This window comes from Erythrolamprus reginae, chromosome 2 (assembly GCF_031021105.1).
Source record: "Erythrolamprus reginae isolate rEryReg1 chromosome 2, rEryReg1.hap1, whole genome shotgun sequence".
NCBI classification, from domain to species: Eukaryota; Metazoa; Chordata; class Lepidosauria; order Squamata; family Dipsadidae; genus Erythrolamprus; species Erythrolamprus reginae.
Window position 1 is genome coordinate 192291996 of NC_091951.1, and position 24391 is coordinate 192316386.

A 24391-nucleotide genomic window follows, 5' to 3' on the forward strand; every position below is an offset into this window, starting at 1 on the left:
CTTCGGAGAGGGGCGGCATATAAATCCAATAAATAAATAAATAATGGTATAATGAAGCTATGGCCCTTCAGAAATTGCGAATTACAATTCTCAATAGTGAATCAATGGTGAGGGATCCTGGAAGTGGCTTTCAGCAAGAGGTCCCTGCAACCCCTATGGACCCACAGGTTCCCTGCAACCCCTATAGCAGTGATGGTGAACCTATGGCATGGATGCCACAGGTGGCACATGGAGCCATAAATGTTGGCATGTGAGCCGTTGCCCTAGCTGAGTCCCAATGTGCATGTGGGTGCCAGCCAGCTGATTTTTGGCTCACAGAGGCTCTGGGAGGGCATTTTTGGCTTCCAGAGTGCCTTCAGGACCAGAATATCTCCGGGACCACCTTCTGCCGCACGAATCCCAGCGACCAGGTAGGTCCCACAGAGTTGGCCTTCTCCGGGTCCTGTCGACTAAACAATGTCACTGGGCAGGACCCAGGGGAAGAGCCTTCTCTGTGGCGGCCCCGACCCTCTGGAACCAACTCCCCCCAGAGATCAGAATTGCCCCCACCCTCCTCGCCTTTTGTAAGCTCCTTAAAACCCACCTCTGTCATCAGGCATGGGGGAACTGAGATATGCCCTTCCCCCTAGGCCTATACAATTTATGCATGGTATGTTTGTGTGTATGTTTGGTTTTTTAAATTAGGGTTTTTAAAATTATTTTAAATATTAGATTTGTTATACTGTATATTGTTTCACTATTGTTGTTAGCCACCCCGAGTCTGCAGAGAGGGGCGGCATACAAATCTAATTAATAATAATAATAATAATAATAATAATAATAATAATAATAATAATAATAATAATTTTTACTCTTCTCCTGCTCCAGGGAACCCTTTGGAGCCAGGGGAGGGTGAAACACAAGCCTACTGGGTCCACCAGAAGTTGGGAGACAGGCCATTTCTGGCCTCCAGAGGGCCTACGTGGGGTGGGGGGAACTGTTTTCCCCCTACCCAAGAATTGAATTATGGGTGTGGGCACTCGTGCATGCACGATAGCACATGCGCACGCTCTTTCAGCACCCAAGGGAAAAAAGGTTCGCCATCACTGTCCTATAGCATGCGGCCCCTCCTCTTCTTAAGTACTGAAGCATTTCCCATTGATCATTTCATTTTCTCACCTCTTTGAGAAATTGTCTTTCCTTTAGTTTCTCTGTCTTTTCATGCCTCCATATCAAGGTAAGGAAATCTAATGTTCCCTGACTATAATTTCTAGCACAATTCAACCAACATGGCCAATGGTGAAGGGTGTTTAGAACTTTGGTTCAGCAGTATCTGGAAGGACAAAGATTACTAGCTGTGCTCTGTATCTGGTATCTCTTCCCTAATATTAACTGCATTGTTTTGTGTTACATTTCCCCCCCCCCTTAAATCCTGGCCAAATTGCCAGATTTTCTTTGCATAGAGAAGCTACCTGCAAATTCTTTTGTTCTGTGCATTTGATGAAACATCACACTAGCTCAGGCAGCATTTGGCAGTTTCGCCATGAAAACATAATACAGAGAAATCATAGCCTTTTCCAGCATGCATTACAAATGGCTTCATGATCTCGCTTCCCAATCCATTCGCAAGCTAAGTTAGGTGAAGAGGAAGTAATGACTTGCTCAAGGACACCTGTGAGCTTTATTGAATGGAAAATGGAAATATGATATGAGCCATTTTGATATCTAAATCGAAATGGCCATTTCACTGGTTTGGCTGCATTTCTTTCTAATTCTGTTCCCTTCTATTCACTAATTCCATCACTGAACTGACAGCATAATTCAAGAGTTCAGGGAGAGCCTGGGATAATTAGTTGCTCTCCTGAAGTAAAATAGCTAATGGTACTTCTCTCATAGTTTCGAAATAAACAAAAGGTTGACAAATTGATGGATCACGGGCTGCATCACTCTACTTATCTACCCTAGAGTCATTCTAGTCAATCTAATTTTCTCTTTCTGCTCCAGTCATAGAATCAGAGAACATAAGGTTTGAAAAGAATGTTGTTTCCAAAACAGAGTTAATCTAATGCTGTCCTAGTCACATCACACCTGGAATACAGTGTTTAGTTCTGGCCTTTCCAGTGCAAGACATTTTGCAGAGGCGTGCAATAAAAAGAGAAGGGCAGTGAAGGTGATGAAGGCTTGGAGTTTATTTATTTATTTATTGTTAGAATTGAAAGGGACCATGAAGGCCATCGAGTTCAACCCCCTGCCCAAGCAGGAACCCTATAGTACACCAGTCAAGTGGCAGTTCAATCTTCTCTTAAAAATGTCCAGAGTGTTGGAGTTCACAACGTCTGCTGGTAGGTTGTTCCATTGGTTGATCGCTCTGACCATCAGGAAGTTCCTTCTTATCTCCATGTTGAATCTCTCCTTGGTCAGCTTCCAGCCGTTGTTCCTCATCTGGCCCTCTGGTGCCCTGAAGAATAAAGTGATCCCCTCCTCTCTGTGACATCCCCTCGTATACATGTAGACTGCTATCATGTCCGCTCAGGCCCTCCTTTTCTCTAGGCTATCCATGCCCAGTTCCCTCAGTCTCTCTTCATAAGTCTTGGTTTCCAATCCCTTAATCATCTTGGTTGCTCTTTTTTGCACCTTCTCCAGAGTTTCAATGTCTCTTTTGAAGTGTGGTGACCAGAACTGAATACAGTACTCCAGGTATGGTCGGACCAGGGCATAGTAGAGTGATATTAGGAGTTCCCTGGTCTTGGAGTGTATTCCCCTGTTGATGCAGCTTAGGATTGTGTTGGCTTTTTTAGCTGCTACTGCACATTGTTGGCTCATGTTTAGTTGATTGTCCACCAAGACTCCGAGGTCTCTTTCACAGTCACTACTGCTAAGAGGGGTTTCTCCCAGGTTGTATGTGTGTCCAGGGATTTTTCTGCCTAGGTGAAGGACTTTGCTCTTGCCGATGTTAAACATCATTTTGTTGGTGTGGGCCCACTGTGTTAGTCTGTCTAGGTCTTTCAGTAATTGGAGCCTGTCTTCTAGGTTTATGAAGGAATTGTGAATGTTTAGCCTAAAGAAGGTTGAGGGGAGACAGGATAGCAGTTTTCAAATTCTTGGAGATCGGTCAGAGGAATAACAAGATAACAGGATAACAGGGTTGGAAGGTGTTCCATTCTCAGACCGAAGCACATAGGCTTCTGTCAGGTCCTCCATTCTGGAGGGAAAATGCTGACTGCTGATTGGCTAGACCAGGGATAGGCAAAGTTGGCTCTTGTAGGACTGGTGGACTTCAACTCCCAGAATTTCTGGGCTAGCATGATTGGTATCACAAGCCAATAAACATCATAGTCCACTATCAGATGATAAAGCCAATGGAAATTCATCTTAGCAAGTGGACATATTGGACACAATACCTCCATACTTCATCGAAGCTTGCACCTTCCATCTAATTAAACTACATTTATTAACAGTACTGAGCAGAATAGATGTTATCATCTCAAAATCCTTTATTCAAGTAAGAAGAAAATTCAAATATACCTTGGCCCATCTTTTCTAATGACCCAGCAGATCCAGAAGTAAAGCCAAATATGTCTTGAATGAAGCTTAGCTTCTGTTGATTTCAAGTGACGTATGTATTGTTTTCTTGGGAGCAACAGAGAAATAATTGGCTTTCTTTCTTTCTTTCTTTCTTTCTTTCTTTCTTTCTTTCTTTCTTTCCTTCCTTCCTTTCTTTCTGAGTACTTTTTCAATTTTCCAGTCTCACCCATAGTCCTGAAATTTCCTTCTGGTTTTTCATTTGAGTACAATCAGATCCTGAGATTTAATTGGGGAAGATTAACAATCAAGTGCTACAACCAGTGAAAGGGCTACCAAACTTTTTACTACCACACTGTGGGTGTGGCTTATGCAGGACGCCCTGCATTTTCTTTCAACATCTTTCAGTGCAAATTGGGTGCTCTGGGGTGGAGCTCCATTTTTGCTACCCCACTGCATTCTCTCCCCCCTCCCCATCCATGCAGCAGCCCACCCCTGGCTACAACTACAATGTAACATACTCATTGCCTTAATCTCTGTGAGAACTAGAAATACTGTAAAACTACACATTGTTTTAGTTCACATTCATATTCCCCTGCATCACAGCTCTGTTCCTTTTCAGAGTCAAAACAAACCCTCAGGCTTCTAGCTGTGTGGGATCACAACTCCCATCATTCCCAGTTAGCCAGACTAGCTCCTCAGCTGACCAAGGAGAAAGCCGCTTAGAAATTCAGCACATTTGTAGGTTACGAGTTGAGAAAAGTGGTGTTAGACTCTGCAGTCTCTATTAGCAACTGCTAGCCTGCCATTAACTAAGGAAAGGTTTGTTTCTATCCAAGCAATCAAGCAGAAAGGGGAAAACACACACATATGCACGCACCTATCATATATATAAATTGTACAGGTTGATGGGCCCATCAGTTATAAATGTCACCTCCACCTGGCGTGAAATGTAGGGGCCCAGAAGCAAAAGTACCTGTGTTTTGTTTGTATGAAAAATAAAATTGATTGCCGACTGGCATATGGTGAAGAGACGTGTATTTTGTCAGTCTTGGCAAATAGCTTCAGTTCAGCCCTGCGAGGGGTATGAAGAAGCGCCGTGGTGAATATTGTACATATTGGAAGGCTAGCATCGGAATCTGATCTTATAATGGGACTCTCCAGAGCAAGGAAGACGGGACAAAGCTTCCACCCTTCACATTTGATTCCTCAGAAGGCAAGCCTGGGATTTTATAATAATAGGAAGCTTAGCTACTTAGATCGAAAGATGTATATCAGTCTCCCAGGAAAACTACTAATCTTCCTATCTTTTTCTCTTCCCCCACCCACCTTTAGGAAAAACAAATAAGAAAATTAATTGCAAGGCAATGATTTTAAACAAAAACAAAAACCCTACCAGCCACTCAGATAAGTTTTGATAGGCTGGGCCGCCAGTGCACAAAGGGGTCTTTTAAAGGTGTGGGAAAAACACAGTTCTTACTTAGGAATAATTCTGTGAAAACATTAGAATTACGCCTAAGTAATTCTGGTGCAAGTGATTACAATGCAGCATTGCAGGTTAGTTCAGCCAGGGGTTTGAGTCTCACCAGCTCACACAGCCTTCTAATCTTCCAAGGTCGGTAAAATGAGGACTCAGATGTGAGGAATAGGCCAGGGGTGAAATCCATTTCTTTTTAAACTAACAATTCTGTGAGTGTGGTTTGGTGGGCATGGCAGGGGAAGGATGCTGAAAAATTTCAATTCCTATCCCATCCCATCCCAGGGGAAGAATACTGCAAAATCTCCATCCCGACCCCACTTAGGGGCCAGTCAGAGGTGAATAGAATAGAGTAGAGTGGAGTGGGGTGGGCTGGGCTGGAATGGAATGGAAAAGAAAAGAATAGAATAGAATGGAATAGAATAGAATTTTATTGGCCAGGTTTGATTGGAAACACAAGGAATTTGTCTTGGTGCATATGCTCTCCATATACATAAAAGTAAAGTTTGTCAAGAATCATTAAGGTACAACACTTAATGATAGTCCAGATACAAAGATTGTAATTTGAGGACTGCCAGGGTGCTACAGTGGTGAGAGTGCAGCACTGCAGGCCACATCAGCTAACTGCTGGCTGTAGTTCAGCAGTTCGAATCAACTGGCTCAAGGTTGACTCAGCCTTCCATTCTTCTGAGGTGGGTAAAATGAGGTCCCAGATTGTTGGGGGCAGTAGGTTGATTCTGGAAACTATTTAGAGAGGGCTGTAAAAGCACTATGAAATGGTATATGATTCTAAATGCTATTGCTATCACCTGTATTGGAAAGGCTGGAATAAGGTGCTAGAGATATCCCCAGAGCCATTTTGGCAGCCTTCTCATTTCCCCCAGAGTCATGGTGCCAAAAAAAAAAACAAAAAAAAACCCCACTGACTCCTAAAGAAGCATCTGAGGCACCTGAGTCTCACAAAGCATGATCCCAATTCCTTCTCAACTGGCCTTCCTTCTTGAGAGACAATGCACCCTTCTTTCCCTTGAGCACAAAGAGTTTCTGAGCCCTGTCCTGGCTTTCCTTCAGCAAACCTCTGAAGATTCTGAACCATCCACAGCCAAGCAAGCCACTGTCCCAGTTTTGGCTGCACCAGATCATGGAGCAAGAAGTGGGGGGGAGCAGGGTACGGTCAATAAAGTCCAAGGGGTGAGGTCTATAACTCATCCGCCAACAGTCGACTGAAGGAGTCAAATCCCCAGCACTTTTGATTTGTTTTGTTTTGTTTATTTATTTATTTATTTATTTGTTGTTGTTGTTGTTTTTCAAGCACATATTTTCCCCCTTTTATAATGTATATAATATACTCATATAATATACTCATTTTGCAAAATTAAATAAAAAATGCAATATTTTCATTAGACATCTAAAATACATTTAGTACCCATGCCCCCAAAACAGCACACTATAAATGTACATTCCAGGGGTCATAAAACAAATATACACTGCTCAAAAAAATAAAGGGAACACTTAAACAACACAATATAACTCCAAGTAAATCAAACTCCTGTGAAATCAAACTGTCCACTTAGGAAGCAACACTGAATGACAATCAATTTCACATGCAGTTGTCAGCACATTCAACTTTGTACAGAACAAAGTATTCAGTGAGAATATTTCATTCATTCAGATCTAGGATGTGTCCTTTGAGTGTCCCCTTTATTTTTTTGAGCAGTATAATAATATTTATATACATAATACTAGTAAAAGCGAAACATTAGGGCAGGGGACAGAAGGCCCTCTGGTGCACTTATGCACTACCCTTAATTTGATTTATTAAATTTGTATGCCGCCCACTCCCAAAGGACTCAGGATAATAAAATAGCAAAAACAGTGTCAAAAATAATTAATTTACAACAATAGTTTAAAAAAGACCCTTAAATATTATCAATACATTTATACCCTATCAAGCATCCCAATCTAGGCCGGAGTTAAGGATGTCAATTCTCACGACCCCTCACTCGCCTCCCCTCTCCTGCAATCCTACAAAGACCCCCTCAGCCCCAAAACAGACCCGGCATCCCTCTTCCCCCGCAGGCCACCGGGCATAAACTCAAACTCGCGACTAGTTTTCTTTCTCTGGCTACTTCATGTGGACTTTTAACTCCTCTTCGTGTTGACTCGGAGCCCGAGCGCCGATCCTATGACTCCCCCCCCCCCATGTCTCTTTCTCTCGTTCGCATCCCACCAATTTCCCCCACACACACCGTTAAAAAAAAATAGGCGGAGGAGTTAAGGGAGGGGGAGACCACCCCTCCTTCCCGTCCTGGAGGCGGGGGCAGGCGCCTCTGGGGATGCGCTGGGCCGGCGGGACAGACTATGGCAGCCTCAAAAGCCCGTCGAACCGAGAGGACTCCCCACCAAAGCCTCGCAGCGCGACCCTAGAAAGACGGACGCCCCGTGGAGGAACATGTCCCTTCGACTGAGGCAACTCACGCGGTTTCCCACAGTGAGTCCTTTTCTCTCTCCCGTCATCCTTTCGGGGCCTGGAGTCTTCATGTTTGTAATTAGCAGGGTCTCTGAATCCTATTCTTCGTTCCTAATCCGCAGGGATCCCCAACTTTGGCAACTTGAAGACTTGTGGACTTCAACTCCCAGAATTCTCCAGCCAGCAGAGTTAGCTGAAGAATTCTGGGAAGTGAGGTCCATAAGTATTAAAGTTGCCAAGTTTGAAAAATTTTGCCGCCTAGATTCTTAGTTCTGTTCCAAAACTCTCTTTTTCCTCTTAAATGAAGTTTAACAGGCGGTTTTTTTCTTCTTCTGGGAGGATGGGAGAGGAGAGGGAAAGGACCCAGTTCAGGAGAAGGATGTACAGTATAGGTGCCCAAGCAGAAGACAAGCGCTGAAATCTCACCCATCTTAACAAACAGGGGTCCCTTCCCACCCACATTTCCATCCTCCCCAATTCTCCACAGGAATTCAGGTGAGCTGTCAAACCTTTGGGTTAAATATCTCGATCCTGGCTATGCTTTATGGGCTTCAAGGCTTCTCTTGCCAAAGGAAGCAGCCCCATAGGAAAGTCAAAGAAACATAGAAACATAGAAGATTGACAGCAGGAAAACATCTCATGGTCCATCTAGTCTGCCCTTATACTATTTCCTGTATTTTATCTTAAGGTGGATATAGGTTTATCCCAGGCATGTTTAAATTCAGTTACTGTGGGTTTACCTGATGGAAGTTTGTTCCAAGCATCTACTACTCTTTTCAGTAAAATAATATTTTCTCACATTGCTTCTGATCTTTCCCCCAACTAACCTCAGATTGTGCCCCCTTGTTCTTGTGTTCACTTTCCTATTAAAAACACTTCCCTCCTGAACCTGATTTAACCCTTTAACATATTTAAATGTTTCGATCATGTCCCCGCTTTCCCTTCTGTCCTCCAGACTATACAGATGGAGTTTATTCTTTCCTGATAAGTTTTAGTCTTAAGAACTTACATAATTTTTGTAGCCCATCTTTGGACCCGTTCAATTTTATCAATATCTTTTTGTAAGTGAGATCTCCAGAACTGAACACAGTATTCCAAATGTGGTCTCACCAGCGCTCTATACACCAGGATCACAATCTCCCTCTTCCTGCTTGTTAAACTTCTAGCTATGCAGCCAAGCATTCTACTTGCTTTCCCTACTGCCTGACCACACTGTTCACCCCTAAAGAGTCTTAAAAACCCTAATACTTCGCCCCACCATCATGTTATAGGAGCAAAAATGGAATATAAAGCTAACTAATACATCAGAAGCATAATATTCCTTCCCTAGTTATTATTTTTAAATAACAGTATATAAAAAGGTCTCTTGTATTATTTTTTTCTGTTATTTTTGACAATTTTGTCTTTGCTTGCTCTTTTTAAAAAAGAAAAAAGTTTAAAAGGAAACAAAGGTGGAATTGCTCCACCATGTCTTATAATTAGGAGCACAATTAGCCACTTTTCCTGGGAGCACTGAATACATGGTAGGAAACTACATGGCATTTTACTATTGATTTGTAATATTGTAATTTATATTTTCATCCTTAAAAAGAATCCCAAAGCAGGATAGTTCCACTTCTTGCCTATATTTTTTTTTACCCCATTTTTTTTCTTGGTGGGAACGTTACAGAAATATTCTCACACAGGGTTTTTACAATTTGACTATACATACAAATGATATTAGGGTAGACAACATGTAAAAATAACAGCCAGTCTTTCTTTCTCTCTTTCTCTCTCTCTCTCTTTCTTTCTTTCTTTCTTTCTTTCTTTCTTTTTTTCTTTCTTTCTTTCTTTCTTTTTTCTTTCTTTCTTCCTTCCTTTCTTATTTATTTATTTGCCAGATCACAAACTTTATGAAAACATAATATTTTTGTCATGTCGTGTGTATGAATGCAGTTCTGCCCATTTTATTATATGGAAGTGAAAGCTTGGTGTGTCAGGAAAAACACAGAAGTGGAATGAGATATTTAAGACTTGCAAGTGCTATGCAACAAGGGAAATGGGGCTAAAAATGAATGGGTGATGAATGGTAGCTGATTGAATGTGAGAGTGAGTGACTGGTATGAAAGGAACAGCATGAAAGAACTCTTAAGGCTAAAATCTAAACTTCTTGACTTTCCCTAAATTCAAGATAACGCAACAAGCAATTATTCTGAGAAAGTAAATAGTCACATTTTCCCTTTAAAGTATATTTAATAATACAGAGAAGAGTAGAATAGAGTAAAATTGAATTGAGTTGAGTTTAATTCCCTTTATTGGCCAACTGTAATTAGACACACAAGGAATTTGGAATCAACGTTCTCAAAAAGATGGTAAACAGAAAGGGTGTGTGCACCTATCACATATGGATAAACCAAAGATGTGGGTAATTGTGTGGAACAAAGTGTGTAGAATCAGAGAGGTAAGCATGAAATAAAGTACATGAGTTCCAGTGCCATAATTATACAAAGGCAAGCTGGCCATATAGAAACACCTAAACCAAATCTAGACCTCTCGCATATTTTTCTAATACACTGTACATTTTCTAACTCCTTTGCAGAAGGTCAGGGGTAACGAACCTGAAGCTCTCCAGAGGTTGTTGGACTACAACTCCAATAATCTCAGATGATTGAAAGTGTAATTAGGGCAATGGGAACTTGCAGCTTGTATGTGGTGGTCTAGGAATTCTTTCTCATAATGTCCTTTATGCTGTTAAGAGTCAGCGTGTTTCCTTTTTTCATGGCAATAATTAATATATGAAACCAGCTATTGTGGTTAATTCAATGATTTTTGGTGGGGGGAGGAGTGCTCTTAAAGTTAACCAGCTTAGGCCAAAAACTAACTTAAATCAAGATAATTATTTAGTATCCTCTTCTGACACATTTAAAGCTACAAAGCTATTTTAAGGGGCTTTGTGACCTGCCAACCAAAGCTTAGGACTCCACAGTCCTCTGGCTTCAAACACCGTGCACTTTGCCCTAAATTCTAATTTTTCCCGGCTCAAACTTCCAACTTGATTCTTAGCCTTGGTCCATGTAAATTTTTAAAAAAAAACCAAGAAGGAAGTGGCCTGCCTTTGTCATCGTCTGAGATTTACTAACCAACCTCTCTGGGAGAATAGTCCATGTATTGCTCCAAGAGGTGCTACCAGGAAGGAAAAGAAGCTGCAAGTAACATTTGACTCTTTTTTCCTTTCCTGGATTTTCAAGTGACAGATCTGTAAAAGGACAGAGAGGGGTTAAAAACACTGCCAACCTTAGCTTCTGTATCCAAAACCTTCCACTAGACACCGTTCTTGGATTTTGTGAGAAAGAACCTCCTTTTGCTACTGGATTTCATGCTGATCGAAAGACAGTACTGATCATCCCATCCCTTAAGCATAACTTGGAAGGAGTCAGAACAGCTGCTAATTCTCTCTGTGTTTCCAAAGACTATTTATTTATTTACTTATTTGATGGCCCAAATCTTAGAACTCTTTGCCGCCTGCCTCCACCTGGATGGAAGTTTGTGTATATTTAATGCTGCGTACTTTGTTCCCTAACCCTAGACATCTGCAGCTGGCATGCACGCACAATTGGCAAGAGGGGAGATTTGATGTGTTATTTACCTTATTATATCTGATGCCTCTAAGGGGTTTTACTACACTCCAGAAATAAATCAACAGACAGCAGGTTTTTAGCCTCCCGCTCACACACATCAGCCTTCCCACTTTAAAAGCCAGCTTAAGGTTTTAGGATTTTTTTTTTGTTTTTAATATGTTCCCAATGTTTTGCCATCTAACTGATCCACAACCCTACCTCATTTTCAGGATTTCAGTGACAGAACGGAAAACCTACAGCACACTCCCCCCCTCCCCATTTTCCCATCCCTCAAAACGATTGTCTCTTTTTCCATCAAAAATTCATGACAGGGATTTTTGTTTATAAAAATGAATAAACCTTAATACATTATATATGCCTCTGAGGCCTTGATATAAATACAATTTCTCTTCCCATGGGCTAAAGAAAAAAAAGAAAGAAGATGGCCTTATTTAATACATGCAAATATGCACAAACACATAACACAAACTGCTTTTTTTTTCATTCCCTGCAAAGGGGATATTGAATACATGAATAGCAGATTTTCTTCAAGGGTCCTTTCCCACCCATCCCTATCAGAGATTTTTTACTTCATCTTATCTGAGGAGAAATATTTGTTCAAACATTGGTCCTAGACTTTGAACCCCCTGCCTCCAAAACAGACTATCCTTTTCCACAAATTAAATTGCAATTAAATTTCAATCTCCAGAACTCAGCACTCGTAAAACCATTCTATCGTTGCTGCATAGAACAGCCTATTTTATCTTCAAGACCCTGAACATATAGCGAATGAACATGTTGAGAGAAGAATTCAAGTTCTCCCTAATACATTAATTTTCTCTGTTGAAGAAGGGTTTCTTCCCCTTTATGAGAAGCAGCCATGCATGTAACTAAGAAAGCATGTCTGTGTGTTTGTGCAAAACACCCTGAGCACAGTTTCACAGAGGCAGGGTTTTGTCGTGTGCTAACACCAACAGAAGAAGAAAAGCAAGAGGTTCTGACATCCTACCATTAGGCATCCTGTTCAAGACTTAGCCCAGCTCTCATGGCTTAAAACAGCAGGAATGGAAGTAATTGGATGTATGGGATGTAGGAAGCTGATGAAAGCAATATTTGGTTGCATTTCCCAACAGCAATAAGACCCTGTGTCTTTCCCTCTTTAATGTAGCCCGAGGCATAACAGAGGGAAAATATATATTTTTTTATATCCGGAGAGGAGCGGCATACAAATCTAAATAATAATAATAATAATAATAATAATAATAATAATAATAATAATAATGCAGCACCGAATGGTTTGCAAAGGAAGATGATGTAGGAGTTTCTTGGAATGGCTGTGAGAAAGAAAGAAAGAAAGAAAGAGAAAGAAAGAAAGAAAGAAAGAAAGAAAGAAAGAAAGAAAGAAAGAAAGAAACATAGAAACAGACAGCAGAAGAAGACCTCATGGTCCATCTAGTCTGTCCTTATACTATTTCTTGTATTTTATCTTAGGAAGGAAGGAAAGAAAGAAAGAAAGAAAGAAGGAAGGAAGGAAGGAAGGAAGGAAGGAAGGAGGACGAGGAGGAAGAGGGAGGGAGGCAAGGAAAGGAGGAAGGGAGGGAGGGAGAGATGGAGGAAGGAAGGAAGGAAGGAAGGAAGGAAGGAAGGAAGGAAGGAAGGAAGGAAGGAAGGAAAGAAAGCCAATTACAATAAATTGGGGCTTTCAGTGGAAGTAGACGTATCAAAAACATTTGCTTTGGTTGCAACTTCGTATTATTTTCAGGACCTTGGATAGAGTTTGCCCCTTTTCAGTGCCCTACCCTTCCTCTCTCTTTTCCCAGTGAGACTCCTCTCACACTTAATCCTTTGCACCTCTTGCTCTAGCACCCATAGCCTTACTGTTTTCTTTTCTGGGGGCCATAAGAGTGTAGTGTAGCCTAGAAAACTGTCCACTCTCTTCTAGCGATGTTTCTGTTTAAATAATGGGGCATCCCAACTGGCAGATATAATCCAAGGAATCGGCTTAAGTAATGGCAAATCTTGATACTGCTCCTTCTGAATACCAGCTGGGTCCTTTTGCTTACTTGTTTAAGCTAATGTATTATCTTCTGATTCAAAGCTTAATGCATCATGGAGACTAGGCAGGATAGGACAAGGAACCTTGTGTGGTCCTATCTAATGTTAGCCAAATAGGTGTTAGTAATGCAGACCTAATAATGATATAGAAGGGGTAGCCATCCTTGTTTCCAAGGGTTTCATGTTTATTTTCAGCATCCTCTTCAGGATTCTGCCCTTAGAGGCATATGGGTTTTTGTGAAAGACTTAGGACAGGGGTAGGCAAAGGTGGCTCTTCTGTGACATGTGGACTTCAACTCCCAGGATTCCTGAGGTAGCATGAACGGCTCAGAAATTCTGGGAGTTGAAGTCCACAAATCAAAGAAGAGCCAACTTTGCCTACCCTGGGTTAGGATAAGGCAGAGTTTGTATACCAGCTGCTCTATTGCCTAGGGACATCTTGGCTAAACTGATTCACAGCCTTTCAGGTGCTACCAGAGCTTTGATATTCAAAATGTTCAAAACACATACATATTTCCAGAGCATGGAAGAAGGGTTGGGAAGCAGTGTACTTTAGAACAACGGTCTCCAATCTTTTTGGCACCCAGGACTGATTCTGGAAGAAAAATTGTTTTCCAAGGATTGAGAGTGGATGGTTTTATGTACAGCCTACATCCTGTGCATAGCCAGGTAAAGCTTTGCTGGGCCTTACAAGCGAGTCACCTGCTACCTTGTGTGGCCCAATTCCTAACAGGCCATGGACTGGTACTGGTCCATGATCCAGGAGTAGGGGACCCTCTACTCTAGAAGATTCATAGGAAGACAACCTGAGTTTGGATTCCAGGTAACAGATATTTGAGAAATTTGCTGATCCGTGTGTTGATAGCTTAAAAATTGAGTTATTGCAATGCACTAGTCATTGAAAATCCAGACTGAGGACATTCCAAAAGAAGAAATGATTATTTTTTAAAAAAATTGGAATGTGCTAAAATGGATATGCTAACCAAAAAACTAGATGGGAAAGAAGAAATGGATTATTATAGAATTTGGGATAAATTTTACAATTGGTTTAAACAAAGAAACAATCATATAAGTGAAATAGAATGCAAGTTTTAAAAAATTAATAATTACAGTAATATGTTCATCTCTTTTTCCAAAATTGGAAACTAGATTTTCTCACTTTTTTGAAGTCTTTTTTTTCCCTATTCTCTTTCACGTTCTTCTCTAAAATATTTCTTTTCTTCTTTATTTTCTCTTACATAAAAATGTACAGTATTTACAGCGATCATAGACTAAAATGTTTTCAATTTGACATAAAAACATATACAACTCCGTTTGTGTTTCTAACGAAATTCGGGATGTAAATCATCCCGGATATGTATATTTTTCTTTTATGTTTGTGTGTTTTTATATGTCTGTTTCTTTTTAAATAAAATAATTATTTAAAAAAGGAAAAAAGAAAAGAAAATCCAGACACAGCAACTAGTAACCAATTTTGCATTGATTCCTGAGCCTAAACAACAATCAAACATAAACTCCCATTTCTTCAACCAATTCGTCCAAGGTTGAATGAAACTCAGAATGCTTTTATTTGTCGTTCGAAGCATTGTTTGCAACATTCTGGATTCAGTAAGCAAAAGGGCTTCAGAAGATTCAAGGGATGGTGCTTTATATTCTTTCTTTTCTTTTCTTTTTAATTAGATTTGTATGCCGCCCCTCTCCACAGACTCAAGGCGGCTCACAACACAATAAAAACAGTTTATAACAAATCTAATAATTTACAGTTTAAAATATTTTAAAAAACCATTATTAAACAGACATACACACAAGCATACCATACATAAATTGTATAGGCCCGGGGGAGATATCTCAGTTCCCCCATGCCTGACGATAAAGGTGGGTTTTAAGGAGTTTGCGAAAGGCAAGGAGGGTAGGGGCAGTTCTAATCTCTGGGGGGAGCTGGTTCCAGAGAGTTATGGCCGCCACAGAGAAGGCTCTTCCCCTGGGGCCCGCCAACCGACATTGTTTAGTTGACGGGACCCGGAGAAGGCCCACTCTGTGGGACCTGATCGGTCGCTGGGATTCGTGCGGCAGAAGGCGGTCTCGGAGATATTCTGGTCCGATGCCATATATTTCTAAGTGACGCCCATCATTTTGTCCCTAGAACACCCTGAAGCAAAATTTTGCATGCAGCATTTTGGAAGGAGCCATAGGTACTGGTATCCAAAAACAGGTCAAGAACAAAAAGTAGGAAATAGGCTAATTTGGGGGGAGGGGAGTGAGAAATGACTACTATTTATTTCATAGCCAATAATGATCCATACATATTTCACTCTTCATCCTACAGGCTCATTCCTATCTCCAAGGCACCCCAAATTTCCACATAATTGTATGCCAAAAGTTCTCACTTGAGATCTTTTAAATTCCATGGTTTAATTACAGAACATCTGTTTAACATGCAGTTGGTTTTGGCAATACTGTGGAAGAGAAACTAGTGAGTTCTGCCATTCTGCACAGCACTAGCAAAGTTTTAAAAAGACATTCTTGAATTTTTACTTGCAAGAACTAAAAAACAAAAAAACCAGGATGGGGTCATGTTTACCTGAAACAGGTGCCAGAAAATAAGGGGACTCATCCTGAAAAAAGAGGGGTGCTTGGAAATCACACAAATGGTTAATTGCAAGCATCTCTGTTTCTTTTTTTTTTAATTGAGGCAAATGGAACAATGTAGGCTGCTGAAGAGCTTCCTGACACACCATCTATTATCCATCATCTGCTGTTGTTTTCACCATCCGCTCAGATCAGCATTTTCACCGTGCAACAGCTTCTCTTGCTGTTGTGTGGTCACACTTCCTAGGGTGCCCAACTGTCTCAGTCTGTGATTAATGCTAACTCCACATCAAATCCCCAACAGGTCAAGCCCACCTCCCTGCCCCAAATCCCACCAATTTTCAACCTCAAAATTCTGCTGGTGGAACAGAAATGGGGTAGAAAATGGCCATTTCATAAAACGAAAGCTAGAAAAGAGTGGCTGCTATATGAACTGCTCAACAAAAATAAGGGGAATACTCAAATAACACATCCTAGGTCTGAATGAATGAAATATTCTCACTGAATACTTTGTTTACAAAGTTGAATGTGCACAACAGTATGTGAAATTGATTGTCAATCAGTGTTGCTTCTTAAGTGGACACTTTGATTTCACAGAAGTTTGATTTACTTGGAGTTATATTGTGTTGTTTAACCATTCCCTTTATTATTATTTTTTTGAGCAATGTAATTTGGTGGCTGTGAATTTTGAAGGCTTCTGACATTGTAGATAGCAGGACAGAAAAGTCTCACTACCTAGACTAGCCTAGATGGAAATCAGAGTTGTGGCTAAACTTCCTTTATATCCATCATTGCTTGGATCATTTCACAAAAAAGTTGTCCCCATTCTCTTAATAGGATAAGAGTGACTGTCAGCTACACCACTGTCCACATACTCCAGGGTTGTTGGGGGTTTTTTTGTGCTGATAAGCAATGACTATGACTAGTTATAGGCATAGTTTCTTTTTTCATCAATGATTTGCTTTAATGGCTGTCTTTGTTTGTTTGTCAAACGTTAATAGGATAGTAGTAGTTTGTATAAACATAAATAAAAAGTAACGATAAAAATAAAACAATAGGACAGTAGGACAGGGATGGTAGGCACATTGGTGTGCTTATGCACTCCCCTTACAGTCCTCTTAGAAACAGGGAGAGATCGACAAAGAGGGGGGGGGAACAATTTATTTTCCAAGGCACCAGAAGGCAGTACAAGAAACAATGGTTGGAAACTAATCAAGGAGCGAAATAACCTGGAATGAAGGAGAAACTTCTTAACAGTGAGAGCAATTAAACAGAGGAACAGCTTGCCTTCAGACATTGTGGGTGCTTCATCACTGAAGGCTTTTGTCTGAAATGATATAGGGTTTCCTACCTGAGCAGAGGGGTGGACTAGAAGACCTCCAGGGTCCCTTCCAGCTCTATTCTGATTCTGATTCAATACAATGGCATAGTTTCTCCATTATCAGTAATGCTAATACCCTGAGCTAATGCTCCCACCACTATCACCCAACTTGATGACAATACCCCAATGAAGAAACTACTACTAATGGTATCTTTTTTTCTGTACATGTGATTGGAGAAGAAAAATTAAAAAAAAATTACCACCACCCCCAAAACGAAACTACTACTAATACAGACAAACAAGCTAGCAGTAAACAGCAGCCTTATCAAGGAACCATCAAGAACACTCCCATCAATGCTGAGAGGGCAAGCCATTTATATCTAAACAGAGAGTAAAGCCCACTTCCTTCTAGCACTGATGATGTAAGTTAGTTGGGTTATGAAACATCTGCAAAAAAAAAATCAAACTGAGCTTAGAGAGGACCAAGGACCCCATTGATGACATTGTCTAAGATATCCTCCCACACCATGCCCTGAATAATAATTTTTGCTATAAATGGCCAGTCAAACAATCGGTGGCTGTTTTCCTTTAGTGTCCCAGAAGTAAACAGGAACCTGTCTTTAAGGTTTCTTTAGAGCAGCAAATCAGTCTATTAATTTAAACATAGTATTACCATATTTTTAGAGTATAAGACACACCTTTTCCCTTCTTAAAAGAGGGTGAAAATTTGGGTCTTATACTTTGATTGTAGCTTTTTTGAAGCTTTTTTCCCAGCCCGAACGCGTTGCTAATGATCTTCCCGACTTGTAGGATTTATTCTTCTTACTCCCTCCTGTTCTGTCGGGCTCTCTGGTAGAATCCTCTCACAAATTCACAGGTACAAATTTCAGACACACACACGTTTGAAAATTCAAAACAATATTCTTTATACTGAAAATTCACTTAAACCAAGCCCTCTTTTGGTATAGCAAAGAGCACTTGTCTCCAAACAAACTGGTACTTTGTACAAGTCCCTTATCAGTTCTGTGATACTTAGCTTGCAGCTGTGAGGCAATTCACAGTCCTTCCTCTTTCACAAAGTGAAACACACTTTGCTCTGGTTTAGTTTCAGCCCCACCCAACCACAGGTGGCCTCATTTTCTTTGATAATAATATCTCAGTTGTTGTTGCCTATGCATCGCTCTCCGCATGCGTGGCTGTATCATTAACTCTTGTTCTGAATCCAAGGAGGAGCTAGATAATTATTCTCCTTCTGAGCTGTCTGCCACACTCTCCTCCTCCCTGTCACTCATGTCTTCTTGGTCAGAGGAGCCTTCATCATCAGATTCCACCGGGGGGGGGGCAAAACATGCCTGCAGCATGTGGATGTCTCCCCCACATCCACAGTCCTTGGGGCAGGAGCTGGGGCAGAGCTAACCACAACACCTCCAAAGTAGGCTTTTTTCCAGCCCTAAGTCTTTGCAGGCTTGTTTTTATTCCTGCTCCCTCTGAAAAAGGCTTTTTTCAGCCCTAACCAGGGGATAAAATAATTTGCTGAAGCTGAACAGACTAAGGACACTAGCCAGATGAATACCTAGTAGGTAGATTCCCCCCCCCCTATTTTCCTCCCTCAAAACTAAGGTATATACAGCAATTAAGCAGCCTTCATGTTTCACTAGCTTATGCTTTTTGGTTTCAAGATACTTTCCAGAACTGCAGTTCAAGGGGATTGTGATGAAGGGGGAGGGGATATCAATCCTAGAGAACAAAAAAAAATGTGGGAGAGATGCCAAAAATTAAAGCAAAACAAAAGCTCATTCTTAGCTCTGTATGGTTTCCACCGCTGCTGCCATAAAACCATGAGAATCTCCTTCCAGGTAACAGCTTTAGTTAGTTAATTCATATGTTTATTCCCAGCAACTCACCCATCCTCAGATGTTTCCCCAGTATTAATAACCCAGAAGATGCCAGCAGCAGATGGTGAAAGACGTCTGTAAACCCTCATGCTCCACAGAGGTGCCAGCAGTTCCTGGGACTGTGGCGTCATTCTTGATTATCCAGTGTATTGCGGCTAGCGGCCACTGCCAGGTCTACCTGGCACAGGGCCGATGCACAGTGCAAAGAAGGAAAATGAGCATCTCCCCGTAACTTTAACCTTCCAAATACACTCAACATCTGCCCAAACTAGGGTATGCCAAGCTGTGTTAATTCAGGAAGAGGGTGCCTGAAAGTGAGCCTGTAACTATTTAAAAAGAACCAGAAATGGATGGGATGGTGTACACTAAAAAACTCACTGGTGGACTGCGTATTCTGGATTTTCTAATTCACTCTTCCAAAATGAGATCCACATTTTCTTATTGTGTTTTTAACTAAATCACTTTGTTCTTAGATGATAGATAGACAGATAGATGGATGGATGGAGGGATGGAGGGATGGAGAGATGGATGGAGGGAGGAATGGATGGATGGACAAACAGACAGATGATAAATAGATACAGATAATCTTTATTGTCATTTTTTTAGCACACATTAAAATGAAATTCTGTTGCCTGCTCTCAAAACTGTACACAGACCTCTTTGAAACGTCACCAAAATTCTATCAACTTTACACAGGAAAAGACCTGAATATGCCAAAATATCTATATCTCCCTCTCCCTCTCCCTCTCCCTCTCCATCTATCTATCTATCTATCTATCTATCTATCTATCTATCTATCTATCTATCTATCTATCTATCTATCTTATCTATCTACCTACCTACCTATCTAATCTATCTGTCTGTCTATCTATCATCTACCTACCTACCTAATCTACCTACCTATCTAATCTATCTACCTACCTACCTACCTACCTACCTATCTACCTATCTACCTACCTACCTACCTATCTACCTATCTATCTATCTATCTATCTATCTATCTATCTATCCAGTTCTTCAGAAGCTTCTTAGATCATAAGCAAAATGTTTTCAAAGGGGGGAAAAACCAAGAAAATCCAGTTGCCTTTTCGAAGAGCATCTTTGGGTATCTCCTTAAAGTTCTTGCTGATTCACAGTTTCTGCTATACTGTTCTTTGGAATATCCATAATCTTCTCAAATCCCTTGGGACAATATCTACATTTTTGGAAACCTGACAATATTTGCAACATCTTACAAACTATGGGAATTCTATGTCAATGAAGATCCTCTGAGAGGGAAACAGAGGAGAAAATAATCTTTGCATTTTTGTAAAATTACAATTCCCCTTCATTTTTCTGAGCAAAATATTCAGTCTTGCCCCCATCTCCATTCTATATTTTTTCCACATCTGCTTGTAATTCCTGTTGGAAGGAGAGGGGTGTATGTATGTGCAGGTGCGTATAGGCTTATGTGTTTGGTATAAGGGAAGAAAAATGGTTACTATATTCACTCAATTATAAAAACTGGGTAACAACATGCAGGCAACTAATTTTAATCAGTAATGAATGTAACCAGGCAGTGAGGGGGATGTTTTGTCATTTTCTGTAATGTGGCTTTTAGAGACTGCATACCTTTGCAATTTTTTTTTTGCAAAGGGAAAAATTTCTAAGACGGGTTTTCATCTAAGTCCACAAGTTAGGAAGCTGGACATTGCAAACTTTTTTTCCCTGTGTTTTTCACTTTTTTCTGTTTATACTGTTTTTGAAGGGGATTAAATACAAGCTCAATTTCTTGTATCGGTAGGTAAATAGCTACCAATCAATCAATGATTAATCTGTGAGTTTTGCCACTTTCTTACCACATGTTTTCACTGACTACTGGTTATTTATTTTTTGATTTATTTGTTTGTTTGTTTGTTTGTTTGTTTGTTTGTTTGTTCGTTCGTTCGTTCATTCATTCATTCATTCATTTATTAGATTTGTATGCCGCCCCTCTCCGAAGACTCGGGGCGGCTCACAGCAACAGAACAATACAAATCCAATAGTTAAAAACAATTTAAAACCCTTAATATAAAAAACAATCATACATCTCACACAAACCATACCTAAAGCGGGAACGGCCCAGGGGAATCAATTTCCCCTTGCCTGATGACAGAGGTGGGTTTTGAGGAGTTTGTGAAAGGCAAGGAGGGTGGGGCAATTCTAATCTCCGGGGGGAGTTGGTTCCAGAGAGTCAGGGCCGCCACAGAGAAGGCTCTTCCCCTGGGTCCCGCCAGATGACATTGTTTCGTCAACGGGACCCGTAGAAGGCCAACCTAACCAGTTGCTGGGATTCATGTGGCAGAAGACGGTCCCGGAGATATTCTGGTCCAATGCCATGAAGGATGCCGTTAAGTGTTTCGGTTCATGTAATGAATTGCATGGCATATTTTTAGGAACGTATTTGGGGGTTGGGGATGGAGAGAGAGGGAGATGGAGGGAAGGTGAGAAAAAGATAGAGAGAAAAGGAAGGAGGAGGAGAAAGAGAAAGAGGGAGGGGGGAAAGAGAAAGAGGGAGGGAGAGTGGGAGGGAAGATGAGAGGGGAGAGAGAAAGAGAAAGGGTGGGAGGAGGAGAAAGGGAGGGATAGAGAGAGGCAGGGAGGGGAGAGAGAGGGAGGGGAGAGTTCAAGAAAGAGGGGGAGGGGAGGAGATAAAAGAAGGGAGGAAGTGGGGGCAAAGCCATTTTGTAACAAAAGTTCACTCTGTATTATATTCTGCACCTATCTCTGCAACCAAAGATTTTTTTAAAAACAAAACAAAACCCATCTCCGCCAAGGGAGGATTACGAGGTGGCGAGCAAATTACATACGTTTTTATTTATTTTTATTTATTTATTTGTCCAACACACAAAACATATCGAAGAGAATAGACATGTAGTAATATATATAAAGAAAAGGATAGAAGAAAAGATATAAAAATAGAGAAGAAGATATATGAAAGGAAGAAAAGATGTATGAGATAAAGGAGAGACAATTGGACAGGGGACGAAAGGGACACGGGTGCACTTACGTACGCAAATGAGAAATAATTCTGGGTATCATTGCACAGACATCTTGGCAATCAATGTGATGCTCTGCCGCTGTTTACAGTATTTGCAGAGTGAGCTTTGGTAACGGTGTCGATGAGTTGAGTTCTAAATAAGCAGCTGTGCCTCGGAGGTGTTTGTTTTGTTTCCCTCCTTTTCTTTATGGGGCGACTCTTAATTGTTTCCAGGAACTATTCCACACCGTTCAATTCCTTTCCCCCACTAAGGACCCCCCAAGGGAGTTTTCAGTCTCCCTCCTGCTTGCAAGCAGTCTGTAATCATCTTCCCCAATAAGTAAGCCCATTAATTTCTCCTCTGATTGCATGTTGCCTTATTCGGGGGGTCCATTTTGATTTTCTGGGCTAGGCAATGATTGCTTTGTTCTTATGGCAACTGTTCGGACTGTATACATCTGGCCAGAGGGCAGGGGTGGTGCCAGAAAGTTCATTATACTCCAAATACCTACTTGGGCACGAAGGGCCAGTGCAATTTAGTAAAGGTCAAGTAGCTGCTGTATCTGTTTGGATTGAGGCTTTCCACCTCCCGCCTCTGGAGGATTCATAGAGTAGGCTGGGAAGGAAATTACCTTGGAATTGGATACAAAAAGCTGCTGGCGTTCAGGGTTCCTACGTTAAAACAGGGACGGAGCTGTCGACCAAGAGTCAAGCAAACATTAGCATGCCGGTAGGTCTTTGTGAGAGGGGGTGCTTTTGAGCTGCCTGCATTGATTGCAGAAAGTGGGAGAAAAAAGATGCAGGAAACAACTACACAACACCCTGCACAACTAGACTAACAATCCTAGGTTTGGAAAGCTTAAAACTACGTCGACCTAAGCATAGCCCATAAAGTCATCTGCTTACAATGTCCTTCCTGTCAGCAACTACTTCAGCTTCAACCACAACAACACACGAGCACACAACAGATACAAACTTAAAGTTAACTGCTCTAAACTCGACTGCAGGAAATACTTTAGTAACCGAGTAGTTGATGCATGGAACTCACTACTAGGCGCTGTAGTATCATTTCCTAGCCCCCAAACTTTTACCCTTAGGCTATCCTCTGTTGACCTCTCCAGATTCCTAAGAGGTCAGTAAGGGGTGTGCATAAGTGCACCAGAGTGCCTTCGGTCCCCTGTTCTAATGTTTCTCTTTTATTAGTATCATGTATATAAATATTATATATTTGTATACCACCAATACATATTTTACAAAACAAATAAATAAAAATAACAAATAATAAATAAACTCTATTGTTGGCAGTCGGGAAGTTGAGGCAGTACAGTACAGCCAAGAGGGTTGTTGTATGGTCGGAAAATAAATCACATTTTTTTTCAAGAAAGCATTCTCCACTTGCTACCCTCCAGGTATGTAGGATTAAGAGCCATGGCAGCACAGTGGTTAGAATGCAGTACTGCAGGCTACTTCTGCTTACTGCCGACTGCCTGTGGTTAGATTCTTACCGGCTCAAGGTTGACTCAGCCTTCCAAGGTGGGTAAAATGAGGACCCAGATTGTTGTGTGTGATAGGCTGATTCTGTAAAACCGCTTAGAGAGGGGTTGTGAAGCACGGGGAAGTGGTATAAAGGTATTCTTTGACTTACAACAGTTCATTTAGTGACCGTTCAAAGTTACAACGGCACTGAAAAAAGTGACTTATGATAGTTTTTCACACTTACGACTATGGCAGCTCCCCCTGCTCATGTGATCAAAATTTAGATGCTTGGCAAACGGTTCATATTTATGGCATATCCTGGTAGGAGGGTGTCACTGATCAGCTTTTGCGACCTTCTGATGGGCAGTCAATAGGGAATCCGGATTCACTTAACAACCGTGTTACTAACTTAACAAATGTGATGATTCGCTTAACAACTATGGCAAGAAAAGTTCTGAGATGGGGCAAGCTCACTTAACAAATGTTTCAACTTAGCAACATAGCTTTGGGGCTCAATTGTACTTGCAACTTGAGAACTACCTGTATATGTCTAAGTGCTATTGCTAGGTTGGCATCTCAATACTAGGAAGTCTGAAGAGAAGATCCCAAACAGATTGATTCTCTGGGAAAAAATTGGCAGACCCTTTTTTCCTTCATTTTCACCAGTACAGTGGTACCTCTACTTACGAACTTAATTCGTTCCGTGACCAGGTTCTTAAGTAGAAAGGTTTGTAAGAAGAAGCAATTTTCCCCATAGGAATCAATGTAAAAGCAAAGAATGTGTGCGATTGGAGAAACCACAGGGAGAGTGGAAGCCCTGTTTCCTCCCAGGAGATTCCTAGAGAGGCCCCAAGGAGGCTACTCCCTGCCTTTTCCGGCCCTGTTTCCTCCCAGGAGATTCCTAGAGAGACCTCACAGAGGCTTCTCCCCACCTTTTCCGGCCCTATTTCCTCCCAGGAGATTCCTAGAGAGGCCCCACAGAGGCTTCTCCTCGCCTTTTCTATCCCTGTTTC

At 41.2% G+C, this 24391-nt stretch overlaps 1 protein-coding gene across 1 annotated transcript in view; it reads left to right on the forward strand.

Annotated features, from left to right (window-relative positions):
• Window positions 1-7390: 7390 nt before the first annotated feature.
• The window catches only part of NDUFA4L2 (NDUFA4 mitochondrial complex associated like 2), a 63662-nt gene continuing 46661 nt past the window's right edge, over window positions 7391-24391 (forward strand). Inside the window, exon 1 of the mRNA XM_070740964.1 lies at window positions 7391-7469. Coding sequence (XP_070597065.1) covers window positions 7431-7469 — 39 coding nt within the window. The 5' untranslated portion in view covers window positions 7391-7430. The remainder of the gene's footprint in view (window positions 7470-24391) is intronic.